The following is a 17,141-nucleotide window of genomic DNA, read 5'->3' on the forward strand; positions in this document are numbered from 1 at the left end:
AAAGTGCATTACACAACCATGTTCCAGACAGTGGTAATGTAGTGTGCCAGAGGGCCAGGCGTGCAGAGAGACATGCGAGCGCACACACACTCGTACACATCATCCGCTGTCCTCGTACACAGATCATAAATAAGTCACTCTATTAAAATGTTTGTTTAGACTGACTCACCCTGCTAGCAAAACAAACAAACCCCCCCCTCCCTCTGCCACACACACACACACACACACACACACACACAACCATACACGAAGGTCTGAACAGGATGCGATGTGAAGCGCCTTTGACCCGGCGTCAAGCCTCCAGGCCTCGCAGTGTCGTTGAATATTAAAGGTGGGGCGGCGCAGTGGAGCAGGAGCCCTTATCTTTTCTTAAAGAAGAGCTGCCGATCCGTTCGCGCCCCCCCCTCCAAAAAAAACAAAAACAAAAAACAAGACCATTTTTATCCCTCTTCATGACGGAGAGGACGCCAGCTCGCTACTCGACTCTGTTTAAAGAGTTTAGTCAGAGAGTTTGAGATCTGAGCAAAACCTGCTCACACGTGTTTAGAATAGCCAATAACTTCATCCTGCAGCTTGTGAGATTCCTTGACGTTAAATGTACAGGAGCTGTGAAATGATAATATTTCATGCAGACAGATGTTTCTGTTTTCGCCTCCTCTGTTCCTCAGGACACGTCAGACCATAGCAGATTTATAGTCCAACGTGAAACACTTGTTCTCCACAAGCACACACGTTTTATTTTGGTCTTCTTGGATTAGAAAGCAACCTGAACTTTAGCTGAAACAATGGTGTTGATCAATAGATTACTTATTATAAAGCAAGTTATAAAGCAGAGATGGCACCAGTTTCTGGTTCCAGATGCTCAGATGTGATGTATCTCTGGGTTTTGGATCGTTGCTCTTACATAACAAGTAATGTGAAGATTTCGCCTCGAGCGATAATTGACTATTTTCTGATATTTTATAGACTTTCAATCCATTTAGCCTTAATGCTCTATCGATTTATTGCTCAGATCAGATATTTTTTATTGACTGTTATTTTTTAAATGTGGCTGTCGTACGGAAGGAAATATAGAGGCCACGCATTATTATTTTTTAGACATCTCTGCCTCTGATTTGTTAGTTAGGTTAGTTCTGGCGCGAAAGCTGCTCCGTCACTAAACAGCGGATCAGCTGCTTTTATCAGGACTGATTTCAGTGGAATTTCAGTGGAATCAATTTCAGTGGAAATGTCTTTTGCTGCAGAAGAAAAGTTCATTAAAAGATGCATCTTTGACAGCAGTATTTATTTTATTGTCTTGATTGTTAATTAGCACATGCCTAAAACAACCTCAGGTTTAATTTAAAGGCTAATAGCTAAATGAGAGGCATTGTGTCATTTTGCGATAGATTAAGCGACTATCAAAATAGTCGTTAGTTGCAGCCCTATTAACGTAACGTTTTGTAAAAATACTGAATAGGTCCTGTGCAGAAAAACAGCTGTTTAAAAGTCGGGATTTACTTGCTTTATTTTTCATTTCAGCTGGTGCCGTTAAGAAACATTGCAAGTTTTGTAAAAAAAACACATGTCAGAATATGATGTTAGTTAAAAAGTCAGAAAACATGGAGGGTGGTAGTGAAGTGTTTCCCATACATTGATTTATTTGTACGCCGCCACAAATGTATGTATGGGATAATAACGCTGACTGCCACATATTGATTTTCTGTTTTTTATAATTAAATTTGATTGAGGAGCTGTATTGAGGAACATACAGGCCTATTCGTGCAGCACCTCTCTCTCTCTCTCTTTCTCTCTCTCTCTCTCTCTCTCTCTCTTTCTCTCTCTCTCTCTCTCTCTCTCTCACAAACACCGCTGCATAAACCCGTCCTAAGTTAGAATATAGCTGGGTTGTCGAGATTAGCGACACCTTGAGTAACTTGCCCAACACTCTTTCCAACACTCCCAATTTTCCCGGGAGGGTTGGAAAGTATGTGTTAGTGTTGTTCACTGCTGCTCCCGCTATTGCAAAGTCGTGATGTTGTCTTTCTATAGTGACGTCAGAGTTTCTCTCTCGGAGAAGTCTGATAAATCTGACATGTATCTGATTGGGCTGTTCACACTGTTATGAAAACATCAGATCAGAGTCACATGTGAGCAGGAGAAATCTTGCTGAGGAATCCCCGGTTACAGAAACCAGTTTTCTTATTTATTAAGTAAATCAGAAAACAGCAGAAAACCAAGAGGAATTAATACTGATGGATTGTAGAAACGTAAAAAGACTGGGGAGCTGTTTTGTTCACTGTCGTTGTCGTCTTTCTCTCCAGCGGCCAGCAGCAGTTGGCTTCAGGAACATGTGGCGGATCTGAGTCGAAGGTAAGAACGTCTTCATCACTCCTTTCCTTTTCTCTCTCATCCCTCAACCATGGGTTTTTCAGTCCTTCTCTCTCTCTCTCTCCTTCATCAGCAGATCTTAGTCTCGGGTAGGAACAGGAAGGATCCAATTACACTGACTCAACACACACACACACACACACACACACACTCCTGTGTGTCACTTGCTAACAGTGTGAAATTGTGTATCCATGTGTCCGTATCGTGGATTGTATAAGAGAAGTGGACGTAACCGCCGTGACGTCACCTATCGGTTTGTGGCCGTCGCCATTCTGGTTTTTTGGAACCAGAAGTGACCATATGCGGGTGGCGCTAGCTAGCTTGGTTAGCAAAGTGCATCCGTAATTCACGCAGTGTTAAATTTCAAAAATCATTTTAAATTAGTTAGTGACTTACTGGAAATTGTAGTAGGTTAAAAGTCACATTTTAGTGTTTTTGTTTGTTTTAGTCGAGATTTTGTCGGTGGACCTCTTGTTTTTATTGTAGTCTAAGTAAGTAAGCAGGCGAAAACACAGACCGCACCAAATACATGTTCACGCCTTGTTAGCCCGCGCAGTCCTATCCTGATTGACAGGTCCCCGTGGTGGTTCATTTTATTCATGAAGTTACCAAATATGACTGGCAGAATTTAGAGGAAGTTTGTATAAAATCATGCACAATAAAAGGCGTTTTCAGATGAAAATAAACCCTGTTTTTGATTTGGAGATATGGCTGAAAGTGCAGTGAGGTGCTCGAACCAGCGGACACAGATGCACTAGTCTCACACAGTGTGGTGGTTTTATTGAAGGAACTCTGAAACGAGTTGCTTCCCTGCAGATGTGAGGTAGTAGGCAGGAGGTTCATAGTTTGTGGACACTGATATTTGTGGTTGGAAGCTGAAGCCAGAATTGAATATCTCTTAAATTCTGTCGATGTGAATGTTTCCCTGAAGAACTGCAAACCTTCTCCGTTCCCTGCAGAATCGTGTCAAAGAAAAACCTCCACTACCTCCACCCTGAAACGTTGACACAAGGCAGGACGGTTGTCTGTTTTAATAAAAGTAAGGCTAATTTACCGAACCACAGAGAGAAAACGTGTTGGTAATGTATGAAAATAATTTTAGTTTCCCTTTAACATCTCTTACGTTTTAACGTGCAGACTGACTGACAAGCAGACTGATGCTCAGCGTCGACTGCTGTGCTGAATATTACATCCCGCTGTGTATTCCCACATCTGAAGTGGGTGAAGTGTAAACACACACACACACACACACACACACAGTCAGCAGCTCAGTTGGTGCAGGTTACTCGGGGCGACAGCCTGGAGAGTTGTGCAGCAGAGCTGAGCTGTGATTGGCTGAGAGGGGCAGAAATGAACAGGACGTCCCAGCCTAGTTTCCAGTCTTTTGACTATGTGTGTCTGCATGCGTGTGTGTGTGTGTGTGGGCGTTTTCCTGTGTGTGTGTGTGTGTGTGCAATGTAATGTGTTTTCTTGCCTGTGTGTATCTGGTTGTGTGTGTGTGTGTTACTGTCTGTGTTGTAATAGCCTGTCCCTACTTAACCCCAGCAGGGTCTGGGGGCCAACTGGGTTATATAAAGCCTGCTGCTCTGTCGGCCTCACCAGCCAGAGGCCTGAGCCGTGTGTGTGTGTGTGTCTGTGAAAGTTGCCAGTGGGGAGAAGGGAGACAGATATTTCAAAACAACAAAAAAGACTATGACGGAGAAAGAAAAATTGCAGATTCTGATTGTTATGGAATCGTGATCCTGACTCGTCTCATATTACCATGTCTATAAATAAGTGTTTTATATTTTTTAGCTTAATATTCAGCAGAGTTTGACCTCCCGAGTGAATTGTTTGTCTTAAACAACAAGGTCTTTTGGGATTCCCTTTTGCATTAAAGGTAAAAATAAGACCCGACCTCCATCTGGCGCTAACAAGCATCTGTTTTTAACATTTGGATCTGTACATGTCATTATCTGGATCAGGAAAAAGTTGTAAATATATGTAGATAAATTGCAGTGATCTCAGCCAAGTGTAAATAACATCTGTATATTTACACCTGGTTACATTCAAAGGAACAAACGTACCCCTAACATGCTACAGACGAGCTCCTCCTCTGTGAAGGAAAGATGTATTAGACCTATGTGCTTCTACGTACCTTTATTAATATGCGATTGTTTTACATTCGGGAACTTAACTGAACAGTACGTCACCTGACTTCTCGCAGATACTGCAAGTGTATTGTGAGGGACCCTTTAACACAGCTTGAACACTCAGTCTGCCCACTTGTTAACATTAAACTCTGCTAATGCAGACGGAAGTCAGCAGATCCAACGTTACCGCTGACTGAGCTGTTGTCAGGAATTATTGGGTGTCAGCATTGAGGGTAATGCGAAAGAGTTACTCCGATAATTTTTTTGTTGGAACGAGTAGGCTAAGTTTAGTTTAGTTTAGTTTATTTGTTTAGCACGTTTGGTACAAGTCCAGAACAATGCAAGGAGGGAACGAAGCCAGACTAGGCTTGTACAGAGTTCCACTCCTTTTCCCATATTAAGTCACGAGATATGCAGACTAAGCATCAAAGTAGAAGAAAAAAGAACAACAACAAAAAACAGAACACACAAGGAAAAAAAAAATGAAATAAAAATAAACAACAAGCGATAGAAAGCAATTCAATACAAACCAACAATACTTAGAAAAAAAAACTACATAAAGGCATCAAGCTAGCAGTAGTAAACTCTTCAAATGCTTTTTAAAAGCTGAATAAGAGGACATTGATCGCAACGATGGACTTAAGTCACTCCAGAGCTTAGGACCTCTAAAAGAAATATTAAATTGATGTCTTGTAGTTCGTGTGATTGGTAAGACTAAGTTATTATTACTATGTCTAGTGTGAAATGAATGAACATGTGAGATAGGAATAAACAAATTCTGGAAAGAGTCTGGTAGATCTTGTTTCCTATATATAAACTTATGCATAAGTAAACATATTTGATAAATATTTACCTTATCAATAGGGAGAACTTTAAATTTATTATAAAGAGGGGCCGAAGGAGCGTATCTATTTGAATGTGAAATAAATCTGAGATATTTTTTCTGTATAACTAATAATTTCTTAAGGTGGGTAGGATAAGTAGCTGCCCAAACAATGTTGCAATAATTAATAAATGGAAACAAAAACTATATAAGGTTAAAAATGCTGATGAATGAACCAAAGGACAAACCCTCCTCAATATGCCCAACATTTTAGCTGACCTCTTAGATACAAAATTGATATGGTTAGACCAATTAAGACCACTATCTATAATGACTCCTAAAATCTGGTATGCTGAACCAATTCGATTTGAGTATTATTTATGAAGATCTTAGATAATTCAATTGGGTAATGTTTGTGAGTATTACAAAAAATCATAAAGTTACATTTTTTTATATTAAGAGTAAGTTTGTTCCATTGAAACCATTCCATAATATATGATAGTTCCTCGTTAACCATTTTATTAGAATATTGAAGTCATGGTGCGAAGCTACAAGATTTGTATCATCAGCGAATAGAACTGGGAGGAGTTTAGTACAAGTCATAGGCATATCATTAATATAAATTAAAAATAAAAGAGGCCCCAAAATTGATCCTTGAGGGACCCCAATCTTAATTTGTGACTTCATTGATTCATAGCCTTCCAGGTAAACATATTGCTCTCTATTAGCTAAGTAGCTTCTAAACCATCTCAAGGCAACATCCTTCACTCCGTATCTACTAAGTTTAGCAATCAAGATATTGTGACTGACCGTATCAAATGCTTTACTCAAGTCCAGAAAGACTCCAAGAGCATATTTTTTATTGTCAAGAGCTGAAGAAATATAGTTTACGAGTTGAATAAGGGCATGCTCAGTAGAGTGTCGCTTCCGAAAACCATATTGATGTTTGTATAAAATATTATTAGCATCCAGGTGATTAAATAATCTCAAATAGACAAGTCTTTCTAAAATTTTCGATATACACGGGAGAATTGATATTGGCCTGTAATTACTAAAATCCTTGGAGTCACCGGTCTTGAAAATTGGTATAACCCTAGCAATCTTCAAATTTTGAAGTCCTGCACTCAACCGACTGAGCTAAACGTGCACATGAGGATTCAAGGGTTTGAAATAATGTTCCGGCCCGATGTTTATCGCATGTCTCTGTTCCTTTTGTTGGAGGGTATCAAATTGTACGGTTGTGTCAGTGCTCGTGTGCAGATGAGCTAGAGGACAGCCTTTATGTTGTGGAAGTAAATAGGGCTGCAGTTATCGTTCCTTGTGGTAATCAAGTATTGTACAGATTATTCAGTCGATTCATCGAGTAATCGGATAAGAAAGACTTTTGCTCTGCGCCCCTGGTGCCAGGGTCATCAAGCACTAACCAGGTGGAGAACAACAACAAAAACAAACACACATTTCTACATTTACAGCTTAGAATTGTGAATTACATTTGCTAGCCTTTATCTCAACTAGCAGTCATGATGTACGTTAAATGCTAACACTATCTTGTTTTGGTCGGCTGGTTCTGTTTTACAGCAGACACACTGTACAGAGTTGCTGTTTTCTTTTAGCTTAAATAATCCCAGACACTTACTGTCTTTTTCTCTGGCCTGTCTCTTCTTCGTCACTCACTATTTTCTCTCTCTTTCTCAATTTCGCCATCTACGCCATCAAATCACGTCATCTTCACTTGTCCACAGCATAAGCACCTTGTGTGGCAGTAATAATTGTCCGTGCGAAACAGCGCGCTGTATATAGTTATGTGGATTAAACTTTTTAGTAATCGAGTTTCTCGATGAGTCATTTCAGCCCTAGAAGTAAGTTATAAGCATTGACCTAGTTAGCTGACAGCTTTACAAGCCGTGTTTTATGGTTTTCATAGAGGCAACTGTGCACAGGTGTGCCGCCTGTCAGGCACCCTTGGTTTCTATTTACTCTCATGTACTTCAAATAATTCAACTTTTTTCATTGCAGTTGAATTGCAACAAAAGAAAACTTGAAAATAAACATGACTTACTTACTTGAATTTGTTTAAGAAAACAAACAAATCTTATATTTACGTCTAACACCAACAGCTGCACAAACATTTTTCCTAAATAAAATTCATTATAACGTCAATGAAAATTTGTTTAAATCCAGCAAAATAATCTGTTTAAGGGCGTGATCAAGTGTTCAGTTACAGTTTGCTGTCATTCAGTCCAGTGTGGCGCCAACAGAGCAGAGTATCAAGTGTTTGTTTGCCTCTCTGCTTTAATCTGTCACGCTCTGGCTGCAACGTGTCTGGATTAACACACACATACACAGACAAGGTCACATGTCAAATTATATCAATGCATCAAGAGGGATTATGAGTTCGCTGGGATTGTCAATCTCATCCCCAGCTCTCTCTACTTTCCTTCTTTGTATTTTTTCAGCATCACTTTTCCTTCAGCTCTTAATATTTCTCTCCACAGTCAGAGTTGGCAGTTTCTTTCCCACCGTTGTGCTAATGGTGTCTGAATTAGTACATAACCAGGTGCTGTGGAGATTGCCCCAACAATAATTAGTAAATTTTAGGGTTCTCTTGGATTGAAAGTAAAAATGCCTGATTGTATTTGGCTTGATCTATCCTTCACTAGTTTCTTAGTTGTGTTGTGTTTATTCCTTTTGGTCACTTGTCTATTCTAGCAAGACTAATTACATAAACGTTTTTTCAAGCCACATTCTGTGAATACAAGTAGGAGGATAATGCTACTGTATCTAGCTTCAGATGTCACAGGTTTGTTAGGTTGCATCTAAACATGAAACGTTATTTTCTGCATCAGTCAAAATTCCGGCAGGGAAAGAAAAACGTCTCGTATATCTGATGAGGGGAGCCCATCGGCTGAAATGTCGTGACTCACTGCTCAGTGTTGGGACTCCAGACCGAGGCTCTGTGTTCCTGACTGACTCTGTGGGCTTGATATGAACACAGAACGTCCAGCAGTGAATCACAACCTGAGCTCGTACGTCCCGCAACACAGTGTAACACCGTCTGAGCAGCCGCCGTAGGATCTGTCTCTGATGACATCATCACCTCGGTTTGTCTCTGCGGTCCAGCTTAACAAGACTCTGGTTCAGATTCACTAATTACAACTGAGCTTGGCGGTATTATAGGAATAATGTGTGAGGAGTTTTCTCTTTAGGGCTAAACCATGTAAAAATTAGGGTTGCCCCGCTTTCTCTCCTTTTTCTGCATCTCCCCTTCTCTGTTCTCAGTTTTATGAAAGTTCTGCCCGTGGCGAACATGTGACTCCCTGACTGACATTTTTGACATTAATTACGTGCTGACATCCATGTCAGTGTTTTTGTTTTTAAATATTACCCAATGACGAGCACCTTGCGGCACCCAGCCAACGTGCTCTTCCTCATGTTTATGACAGCGCTCAACGCTCTCTGCCGCGGCGGCTTCAGAGCTGTATTGGAAATTCAATCTGACATGCAGCACAGGGCCAATCAGCCCGGAGATGCGTTCATTGACCCGTTAATCGGTTCCAGGAACACCGGGCCGGGTGTGTTACCCAGAGAGTGTACGGGGTCGGCTCTGTTCAGGGTTTTGGGGAATCAGCTGAATGTTTGAGGTCAACTGCTGCTGTCTGCTGGTTTGGTTTCCCCTCAGCCTGTACTCGTGTCAGCTGTGTCACTTATTTATGCAAAAAGGTCAATTCAAGAAAGTAGAAATGCCATCTCCTTTTCCTTTTGATTCTAAATTACTTATTTCTATTTTTAGAAGACTAGATGGCTTAGCTTAACTTCTCTGTGCTTATTGATTGATGGCAGATCCCCTGGTTGAAGTTAATCATGGCGTTGTAGACAGGAATGGGGATGTCTTTTTCTTTTTAGCCACACAAGCATTGATGGAATGGATACAGCTGTACAGATTTCTTGACATTCGGACAACTACTACAGGAAAAAACAAGACAAAACTATTTTGTTTTTGATGAATTGTTTAAAGGTACAATTCCCTGCAAACACTATGTATTTTCAGAAGGTAAATCTTACCATTTACATCTAAAATCTACTTGATCTTCAAACAAACTGCTACACTAGTATTAAAGCTAGACTCAGGCTACAGGAGTTTTGGGGCGTTTAATCCCTGATTTACCTCTCCGGACAATCGGATGAGAAACCTGGGACCTTGCTTGGTACAGATGTTCTCCAACAATTTCAAAGATGTTTGATATTCATGAGTTAAAATCTGGATGATTAAGTCAGTACTTTCTGAGAGGGATGACATCAGCTAATGAGAGAGAGAAGTTGACGCTGAGCTGACAGTGTTGCCAACCAATGGTAAACAATCCAGCCCTTGAGGGTAAAGTTAGCTAGCATATTATTGTTGACAGATATTAAAACTGACACTTAAAGCGAGTTGTTGCACCACATATGTGTCTCCTTTTTGTTTACTTCCCCATGAGATCACATGAGGTGGTGCATTGCTTTTTTCTGCCACAATAAATGCGTAATTATCCCAAAGCTTCTTCAGTCATAACAGATTTAACAGAACTGCTTTTGGAGCTTGAGTAGTACTCCTCATAACCAGTTAATTGACATTGATTTGTAAATTCAGGTGGTGTTTGCAAGAAATCTTATCAAGCTACTTTTGCTGGCCCTGTTGGGCTCCATCTGACTTCTTTAATACAAGTACATTTAACTAGATTGAAGATTTACTAGTTTGTAGAAAGGGATTTTTTTGCACTTAAATCAACTTCTCTGCCAGCAGGACTTCACTTCAGTTTGTTAAATAATGATGATGAGCCTTTAAAAAAACGCTAGACGGGCTTTGTTTTGTCTCAGTTAATGGAAGAGGAGTTATTGATGTGTGTCCTCAGTGACCTCGTTCAATTAAACTAACAGCAGTCAAGTCCCGCTGATTAAATCCGCTTCTCGGCCTGGACGTCCAGAGCATGCAGCTGTTGTTAAAACCTCCCCCCTCACGTCACACTGTGTCATGTGATGCGACATTGTCACACCTTCCCATGTCATCAAGTCATGTTGTCAGATCACATTCAGCCGTGTCAGATAATACCACTTCCTGCTGAAGTGCCTCTGAGCCAGACACTGAATCTGAACAGGTGCTGATCTGCAGACCACTCTGGCCTTTGACATCTGTTGAGGTTTGCAAAAATAATGAAGAAACTTGCTCTGGACTATGAAGGCACTTTGAGATTAAAACCTCTTTTACAAGTGAAACCAGGTCAAGACAGGGTACAAAAAGCAGGACCTAACAAATAACAAGACAACAACAAATCACAACAACAGTGTTGGGTACAACCGCAAAACACAACAAAACGTTAGGTGTAACATAATATCGTAGTATAGTTCATAGATGACACACCAATATTTGATTATATTTGGCAAAGCAGCCCCAGCTAACCGTGACCACTTGTTTAATGTACACTGAACAAAATTATGAATACAACCCTTTTGTTTTTGCCCCCATTCATATGAGCTGAACTCAAAGATCTAAGACTTTCTCTATGTACACAATGAAATATAAAATCTGTGTTAGTGAGCACTTCTCCTTTGCTGAGATAATCCATCCACCTCACAGGTGTGGCATATCAAGATGCTGATCAGACAGCATGGGTATTGCACAGGTGTGCCTTAAGGCACATTTATACTCCTGCGTAGGGTCTACGTGCGTACCTACGCATTTATACTTGTGCTTTAGGTGTGTCCGTCATTCTGCAATTACACCCCCAAATGTCGGCAGTAGCGCTACAGCGTCCACTGTGTTGACTTTTGCCGGCCGAGCAGGCTAACTTCCGGTTTAGCGCTCCGCTAACGTAAATGGGGGTAAAATTGTATACGTGCGGCTGGTGTAGCCTTTCAAATGTTACCGACCGAATGGATCACATTCTGATAGCGAAACGATTCATTTCGCTCGGGTTGCAACAGTCAAATATATTGATTCACTGTGTTACAGCTGCAGTTTTGGCCGCTAGTAAATGGCTACCCAGCCAACCAATCATAGAGCTTACGGTCCGCTTCGACTCGACGTGTAGTTACATTTTGGAGGAGGTGCACGTCAGGCGACGACATAGACTTTTTATAAGTAAAAATTGCACTTTAAGCTGGCCACAATAAAAGGCCTTGGGCTGGCCACAATAAAAGCCACTCCAAAATGTGCAAAAGGGTCTCCTCCTATTAGGAAACCTGCAGATAATTACATTGGACAAGCTGGAACCAGTGATGTTTTAGCATTTTTGCCTAACAAATTATTATTAAAATTGTTAATTATAAAAATAAAATTAATTGTTAGTAATTTTCTCGACTAATCGTTGCAGCTCTAAACATGTGTATCAGTGACAAAGTCATATCACTTCACAAATCGCAAGAACGTGAATAATTGTGTAGGCCCCCGTGCTCTGTAGTGTGAGTGCAGTTTTTAGTGCTGAAACGAGTAGTCAGTATAATTAATCACTGATTAATTGTATCAAGAATAAATACGTATGTGAAGGTTCTCAGTCATTCAGGTCATAGTTATCAAAGGACGATTAAAATCAAGGGCGTCTTGACAATTTTAATCATTCTATGATATGAAGATGCAAAGACATTTTGCCTATAATCCAAGAGGCTTCAGTTCTGACTGACGAAAGAAGACACACAGCTATCTAACCTCTGTGCTGCTTTGTTCGTTAGTGCTTCGTCAGGATCATTGGAGACGCACGAGGGCAAGTCTGAGCAACCATAGTTGACATGTGAGCGTTTGTTTATTTCACTGGGAAGGGATGAAAGGACAGCCTTGTAAGTGGGGGATAAGTGGAGTTGCAAACCTCCTCCCGTGTTAAGAGATACTCTCTCCATTCATGTATAAATTACCTCTGGACACCTCATTCAAAGCGTCCATCCTCCCTGTTTAAAATGCCAACTAAGCTGTATCGATCGAATCAGACCAGGTTATTTTCTTTTTTTTTTTTGCATGCACCAATAACGAGCTGGGACTGTTACTGAATGTAACACGGGAGTGTGGCGGCGGAAAACAGACTGGGAGTCGTTGCAAAGTGAACGGCGACATGCACAGTACAAGTGTAGGCAGACTAGTGTTATTTGCACGGTACAGAATATTTAAGAAATATTTTAATGTCAAAAACCCAGTCAGTAGCATCGTGTTTCTGCTTTGCATGACTTATAAGACCCCAATCAGAGAGCCGAGCATGAGCGCGTGTGTTATCGTTTCTAAAGTCCGTATTCACTAAAACGCCCTCCGGAGTTTTGAAACGCAAAAAAACAGGGTCGGCAAAGTTTCCAAACTTCTCCGTTTTGGTCTTCGTTTTCGCGTTGCGGTCTGGACAGGAGGTGCAAACGTAGCAAAAGGTCTCCGTTTAATTCGAAAACGAAGTAGTGTGTATGGGGCCTCAGAACTTAGATCATCATAACATGAAACAAAACAAGAATGATCCCATCAAACCCCCGTTCAAGCCCCCTAAAGTCCATTATGACGGTGTGATTGGGTCAAAGGCCTAATCCTAAAGACAAACACACGCAGCTTAGAGAGGAGGATGAAGCATGCTCAGGCCTCTGCAGACAGGAGGGAGCAGACGGAGAAGCTGGGGTGTTAAAATACGAACTGAAATCTGTTGAAATTGAATTTCCAGACAATTTTGCAAACAGAATGGTTTATAATATATTAATCCGTGTATGGTTTGTTCTTTGATTGTATCTTTTCAAAAACGAATCGGAAGAAACAAGTCATTTTGTTTCCGTTTTAAAACCAAAACTATTGATTTTGATATTTAATGTGTCCGAATTGTGTAGCATTGTGAGTTCCCCTTGATAAACCTGCAGCAGAAACACTTGGGCGATGGCGGTGCCTGGTTAAATGTAATTAAGATGAAAAACAGGAATTAGAAAAACAGGAGGCTCACTGTTCAGTTTGTAACTCACTAGCAACTGGAACAGGAACGCCTCAGAAGATTTCTTCAGTATCTAATTAATTCAGTGATTGTTGCCAATTGTAACAGCAAACATGAACTGTTATTAGTTAATAGGCGAGCTGTAAATTAACAAATCATACACGGATTAAAATGTTCGGGATTTTCGTTCATTATATAAATAGCGCACCATGCTGGGCTCATTTGGAGTAAAGCTCGGCATTAAAGCACGGCATGGATGAGCACTTAGTGGCAAATAAATCCTATCTTTATTAATTAATTTCAGGCATTGTTTATTCCTATTATTATTATTATTATATGCAGCCATTTTGCTACAATTAGTGTTGAGAGGACACAACGGCTGCAGCAGCCTCTCCGCACTGTTCTGACCTGACATTTATTTTATTTGATAAATGGAAGAATTTAGAAAGTTGCGTGGCGCTGCTGAGAGGATCATGCATAAAACCTGGAGCGTTGGACTTCATCCAGGCAGAATGAGCGACCGCAGACCGTGATGATGCATAACAATAGTATATCAAATAGGCCTATTTGGGTATTTTCTTTGATCGCTCAGCTGCTTCAGATCAGTCCAAAACAAAATGCTGCCTGGATGTGGACGTACTCAATCGATAGTTGACTGGAAATAGGAGAATCCGTGTTCGAGTGGCTCGCAGACAAAGCAACGCGGATTTGTTTTTGCTCATTTTCTTAAATTTCTTTTTTCGCATGTAGCTATAACATAGAGCTCACTTCTCCAATCATCAGTTTAAAAACCAGTAGCGACACCGGTCATAGAGCAAAACGCAGCTGCTTTATTTTTCCCTTTTGTGTTTAAAACAGAAATGAGTTGTCGGTTTTTTTGTTTTTGTTCCGATTTGGTTTTGAAACGGAATAATCAAAGAACAAACCATACGTAGATTGTTAGTTTGTTTTTTTTTGTTTTTTTAAACTCAATGATTGTTTAGAAAAGGTGTTTTACATTTAAACATACTATTTTATCAGCGAGTTTAAGTTAAAAGGAGCATGCTCGATATTAAGGAGTCTGATCTTCTTAAATCTTGATGGCCGTTTATTAATTTGCTTATGATAAATGTTGAAGTTAAAAAGTTTTAATCTGTGTTTAATGTTGTGACATAAAATGCTATACAATTAAAGTGACTGTGACTTACGTTTCGTTATGTTTGAGATTTCTTTGTTCAGCGGAATGTTTTCATGATGAGACTGTTTAATTAGGTTTTCACAGTATTTCCCTCTCTCTGAGCTGAAGAGCATTTGAAGTTGATTTTGTGGGAAAATCTGGAAGTGATCATGTGCACTAATCTTGTTTGTGTTTGTGTTTGTTTGCGTACAGTTTGTGTGGCATCATTCCAGGACTCAGCAGTGTGCTGTTGCCTCGGATGAACCCGTTTGTCCTGATTAACATGGCCGGAGCTTTTTCCCTCTGCATCACCTACATGCTCATAGAAATCAAGTAAGAGTTCATCTCCCTCTGCGGCTGGTAAATCCCCAAACTCACCAGCGTCCGTCACTGTTTAACCAACACTTTGAACCCAGGGTCGGGTGATGCTGCTGGAAATTCCCTCTCGCTGTTTTAAACCGTCCTGATCTTTATCTGCACTGAGCTTAAAATGTGTCCTGATGCAAAACACAAAAATGGGAAAAGAACATGCAGAGACATGGCAGGGAATGAGAATCTGATTTTTTTTAAACTGATAGCAAAAGGCTGATGATAAAATCCAAAAACAAGGGAATTCCCCAAACTGTCAACTGTTAAAGCTCAAATTATGCAAAACTACAAAATAACTTGTTCAGACTGTCCGCACTGTTATTGGCAAGTGATCAGATTGGATTTGTGTCCAGACATCAGCAGCTTATCTGCGTGGGTTGCTGTTAGAGATGCACAATCTGACTTTAAACCTCGGTACCGACAGCTGGACTTTGGGTATCGGCCGATCCGATACCATTGTAAAATGAATAAGCTGTATTCCTCGCTGTGAGGAAGAGACTGGGAATCTGGGCAATAAAACAATAATGATAATGATCCTCCATAACAACATAATAAATGTTCAATATATTGTCAATAAATATTTGGTTTAATTCATTTGGATCATGAACAAATTGGCACTTCATTTTTCTATTAAAATATTATTATGTTGAGAAGAAGAGGCCTAAAGAAAGATTAACTAATCATATTTGTTGAAAAAGATTTTATCATAATAGTTTTGAATGTTCTCCCTCAGACTTGTGAAGTGATCCACTGTTTGCCATCAAGTGTTTGTCCCATTCTGGCCATAAAGAAAAGTTTAACAACATAATTAATCATCTGCTTTCTTCAATTTTCACTCGGGAGCAAAAATCAGCCTTCAAAAGGGAAAGAAATAATGATTTGACATTTATCCTGATAATTATCGATATCGAATGATATGAAATGTTTTATCGTGATAACATTTTTGGCCATATCGCCCAGCCCTAACTGTAAGGCGACATCAGAGGTTGCGTGCGTACCAGCTATGTACTGCGCGCTAACCTCGACAACCCAGCTGTATTCTAATGTTAACATAGTTATCCTTATTATTACCTTACATGCTTGCCAATAACTTTTTTTAAGATGGGTATCTGACATTGACAGCGTTGTGTTGTTCAGATTTGCGCAGCGCTGTACATGAGAGCGAGCTAGAGAGAGGGACGAGCGAGAAGATGTGCTGCCCAAATGCGCTACGGCGCTCTGCAATCAAATACGATTTTAAATAGGTCTAGTTAAAAAAAAAAGAAAAACAAAAAGACAATCAGTATGTGGCAGTCAGCGTTGATATTGTGGAGGGCCGCCACAAATTAATGAACATATGTGAAACACTGCAGCTGTTTGAGTATATCCCATATCAGGTCGGTGCATCCCTACTTGCTGTGGTAACGATGTAGGTTTCATTAACTACGTACGCTGGTGAGGCGGTTTTTCTTCATCTCGCCCTCCAAACAATTGCGCTGTCAAGATCAGAAGCTTCCAGAACAGCTGATATTAGATCTTGTGGTGCAGCTAAGATAAAAACTGCGTCTGCCGTTCTTTTAGTGCCAAAGAAGAATGTTAAAAGTCTTGAATCTCTAATCTTGAACACCTCAAACCAAGCCGGAAGTCTTTGCAGTTGTGGATTACTTTTAACATCAACATTAAGACTGCTTTGACCTTAAAAACATAGCATGAATCAAAGCTCTTAGTACGTCTCTGCAGATTTTTATCTTTTATATCTTTTCTTATTGTCTTGAATTGTTTGTTCAGGAGTTTTATTTTTGTCTGCATGAAGATATTTTTGCTGTTTATATTTGTCATTTTGTTAAATTAATACGTCTCGGGGTTTAATATTTCGGTTTATTAGGGGTCTTTTCCGCCTTCATTGATTTCCTCTGCTTTTTGTGTGTGTTTGCTCAGTAACTATAATGCCGTGGACACGGCGTCGGCGGTCGCCATCGCTCTCATGACGTTCGGCACCATGTATCCCATGAGCGTCTACAGCGGCAAAGTGCTGCTGCAGGTACAACAAACACGTCTCTTTCTGTTCGACCTGCCGTCACAGGCCCACGTTAGGACGCTTCACGTAGATTAAATGTGTTCCTCTCATTCACAGACCACGCCGTCCCACGTCCTCGGCCAACTGGACAAACTGCTCAGAGAGGTGAGTCCGAAACATTTAAAACAGAGACGGTTTAAACGTTTGATTCTACCAATGCCGTATGACTGATTTGCCCTGTGTGTTTGTATTTACCTTTTGTATTGATCGTTGTTTTTATTTACTGTCAGTAAAATAAAAAAAGCCCTTTGAGTCACAAAGCTTTACTCTACTGTAATAAATCTGATTAGAGCCTTTTAGTCCACTAGTAATATTAAGT

At 40.3% G+C, this 17,141-nt stretch overlaps 1 protein-coding gene across 1 annotated transcript in view; it reads left to right on the top strand.

Annotated features, from left to right (window-relative positions):
- slc30a6 (solute carrier family 30 member 6) overlaps positions 1-17,141 on the top strand; it is a gene marked incomplete in the record, with an annotated part of 262,873 nt that overhangs the window by 237,534 nt on the left and 8,198 nt on the right. Inside the window, 4 exon segments of the mRNA XM_038730405.1 lie at positions 2,304-2,352; positions 14,611-14,730; positions 16,684-16,786; positions 16,880-16,927. Coding sequence (XP_038586333.1) covers positions 2,304-2,352; positions 14,611-14,730; positions 16,684-16,786; positions 16,880-16,927 — 320 coding nt within the window.

The sequence above is a fragment of the Micropterus salmoides genome, unplaced genomic scaffold (assembly GCF_014851395.1).
Source record: "Micropterus salmoides isolate LMB-PRFRI ecotype aquatic unplaced genomic scaffold, ASM1485139v1 Ms_hic_scaffold_2, whole genome shotgun sequence".
Lineage (NCBI taxonomy): Eukaryota > Metazoa > Chordata > Actinopteri > Centrarchiformes > Centrarchidae > Micropterus > Micropterus salmoides.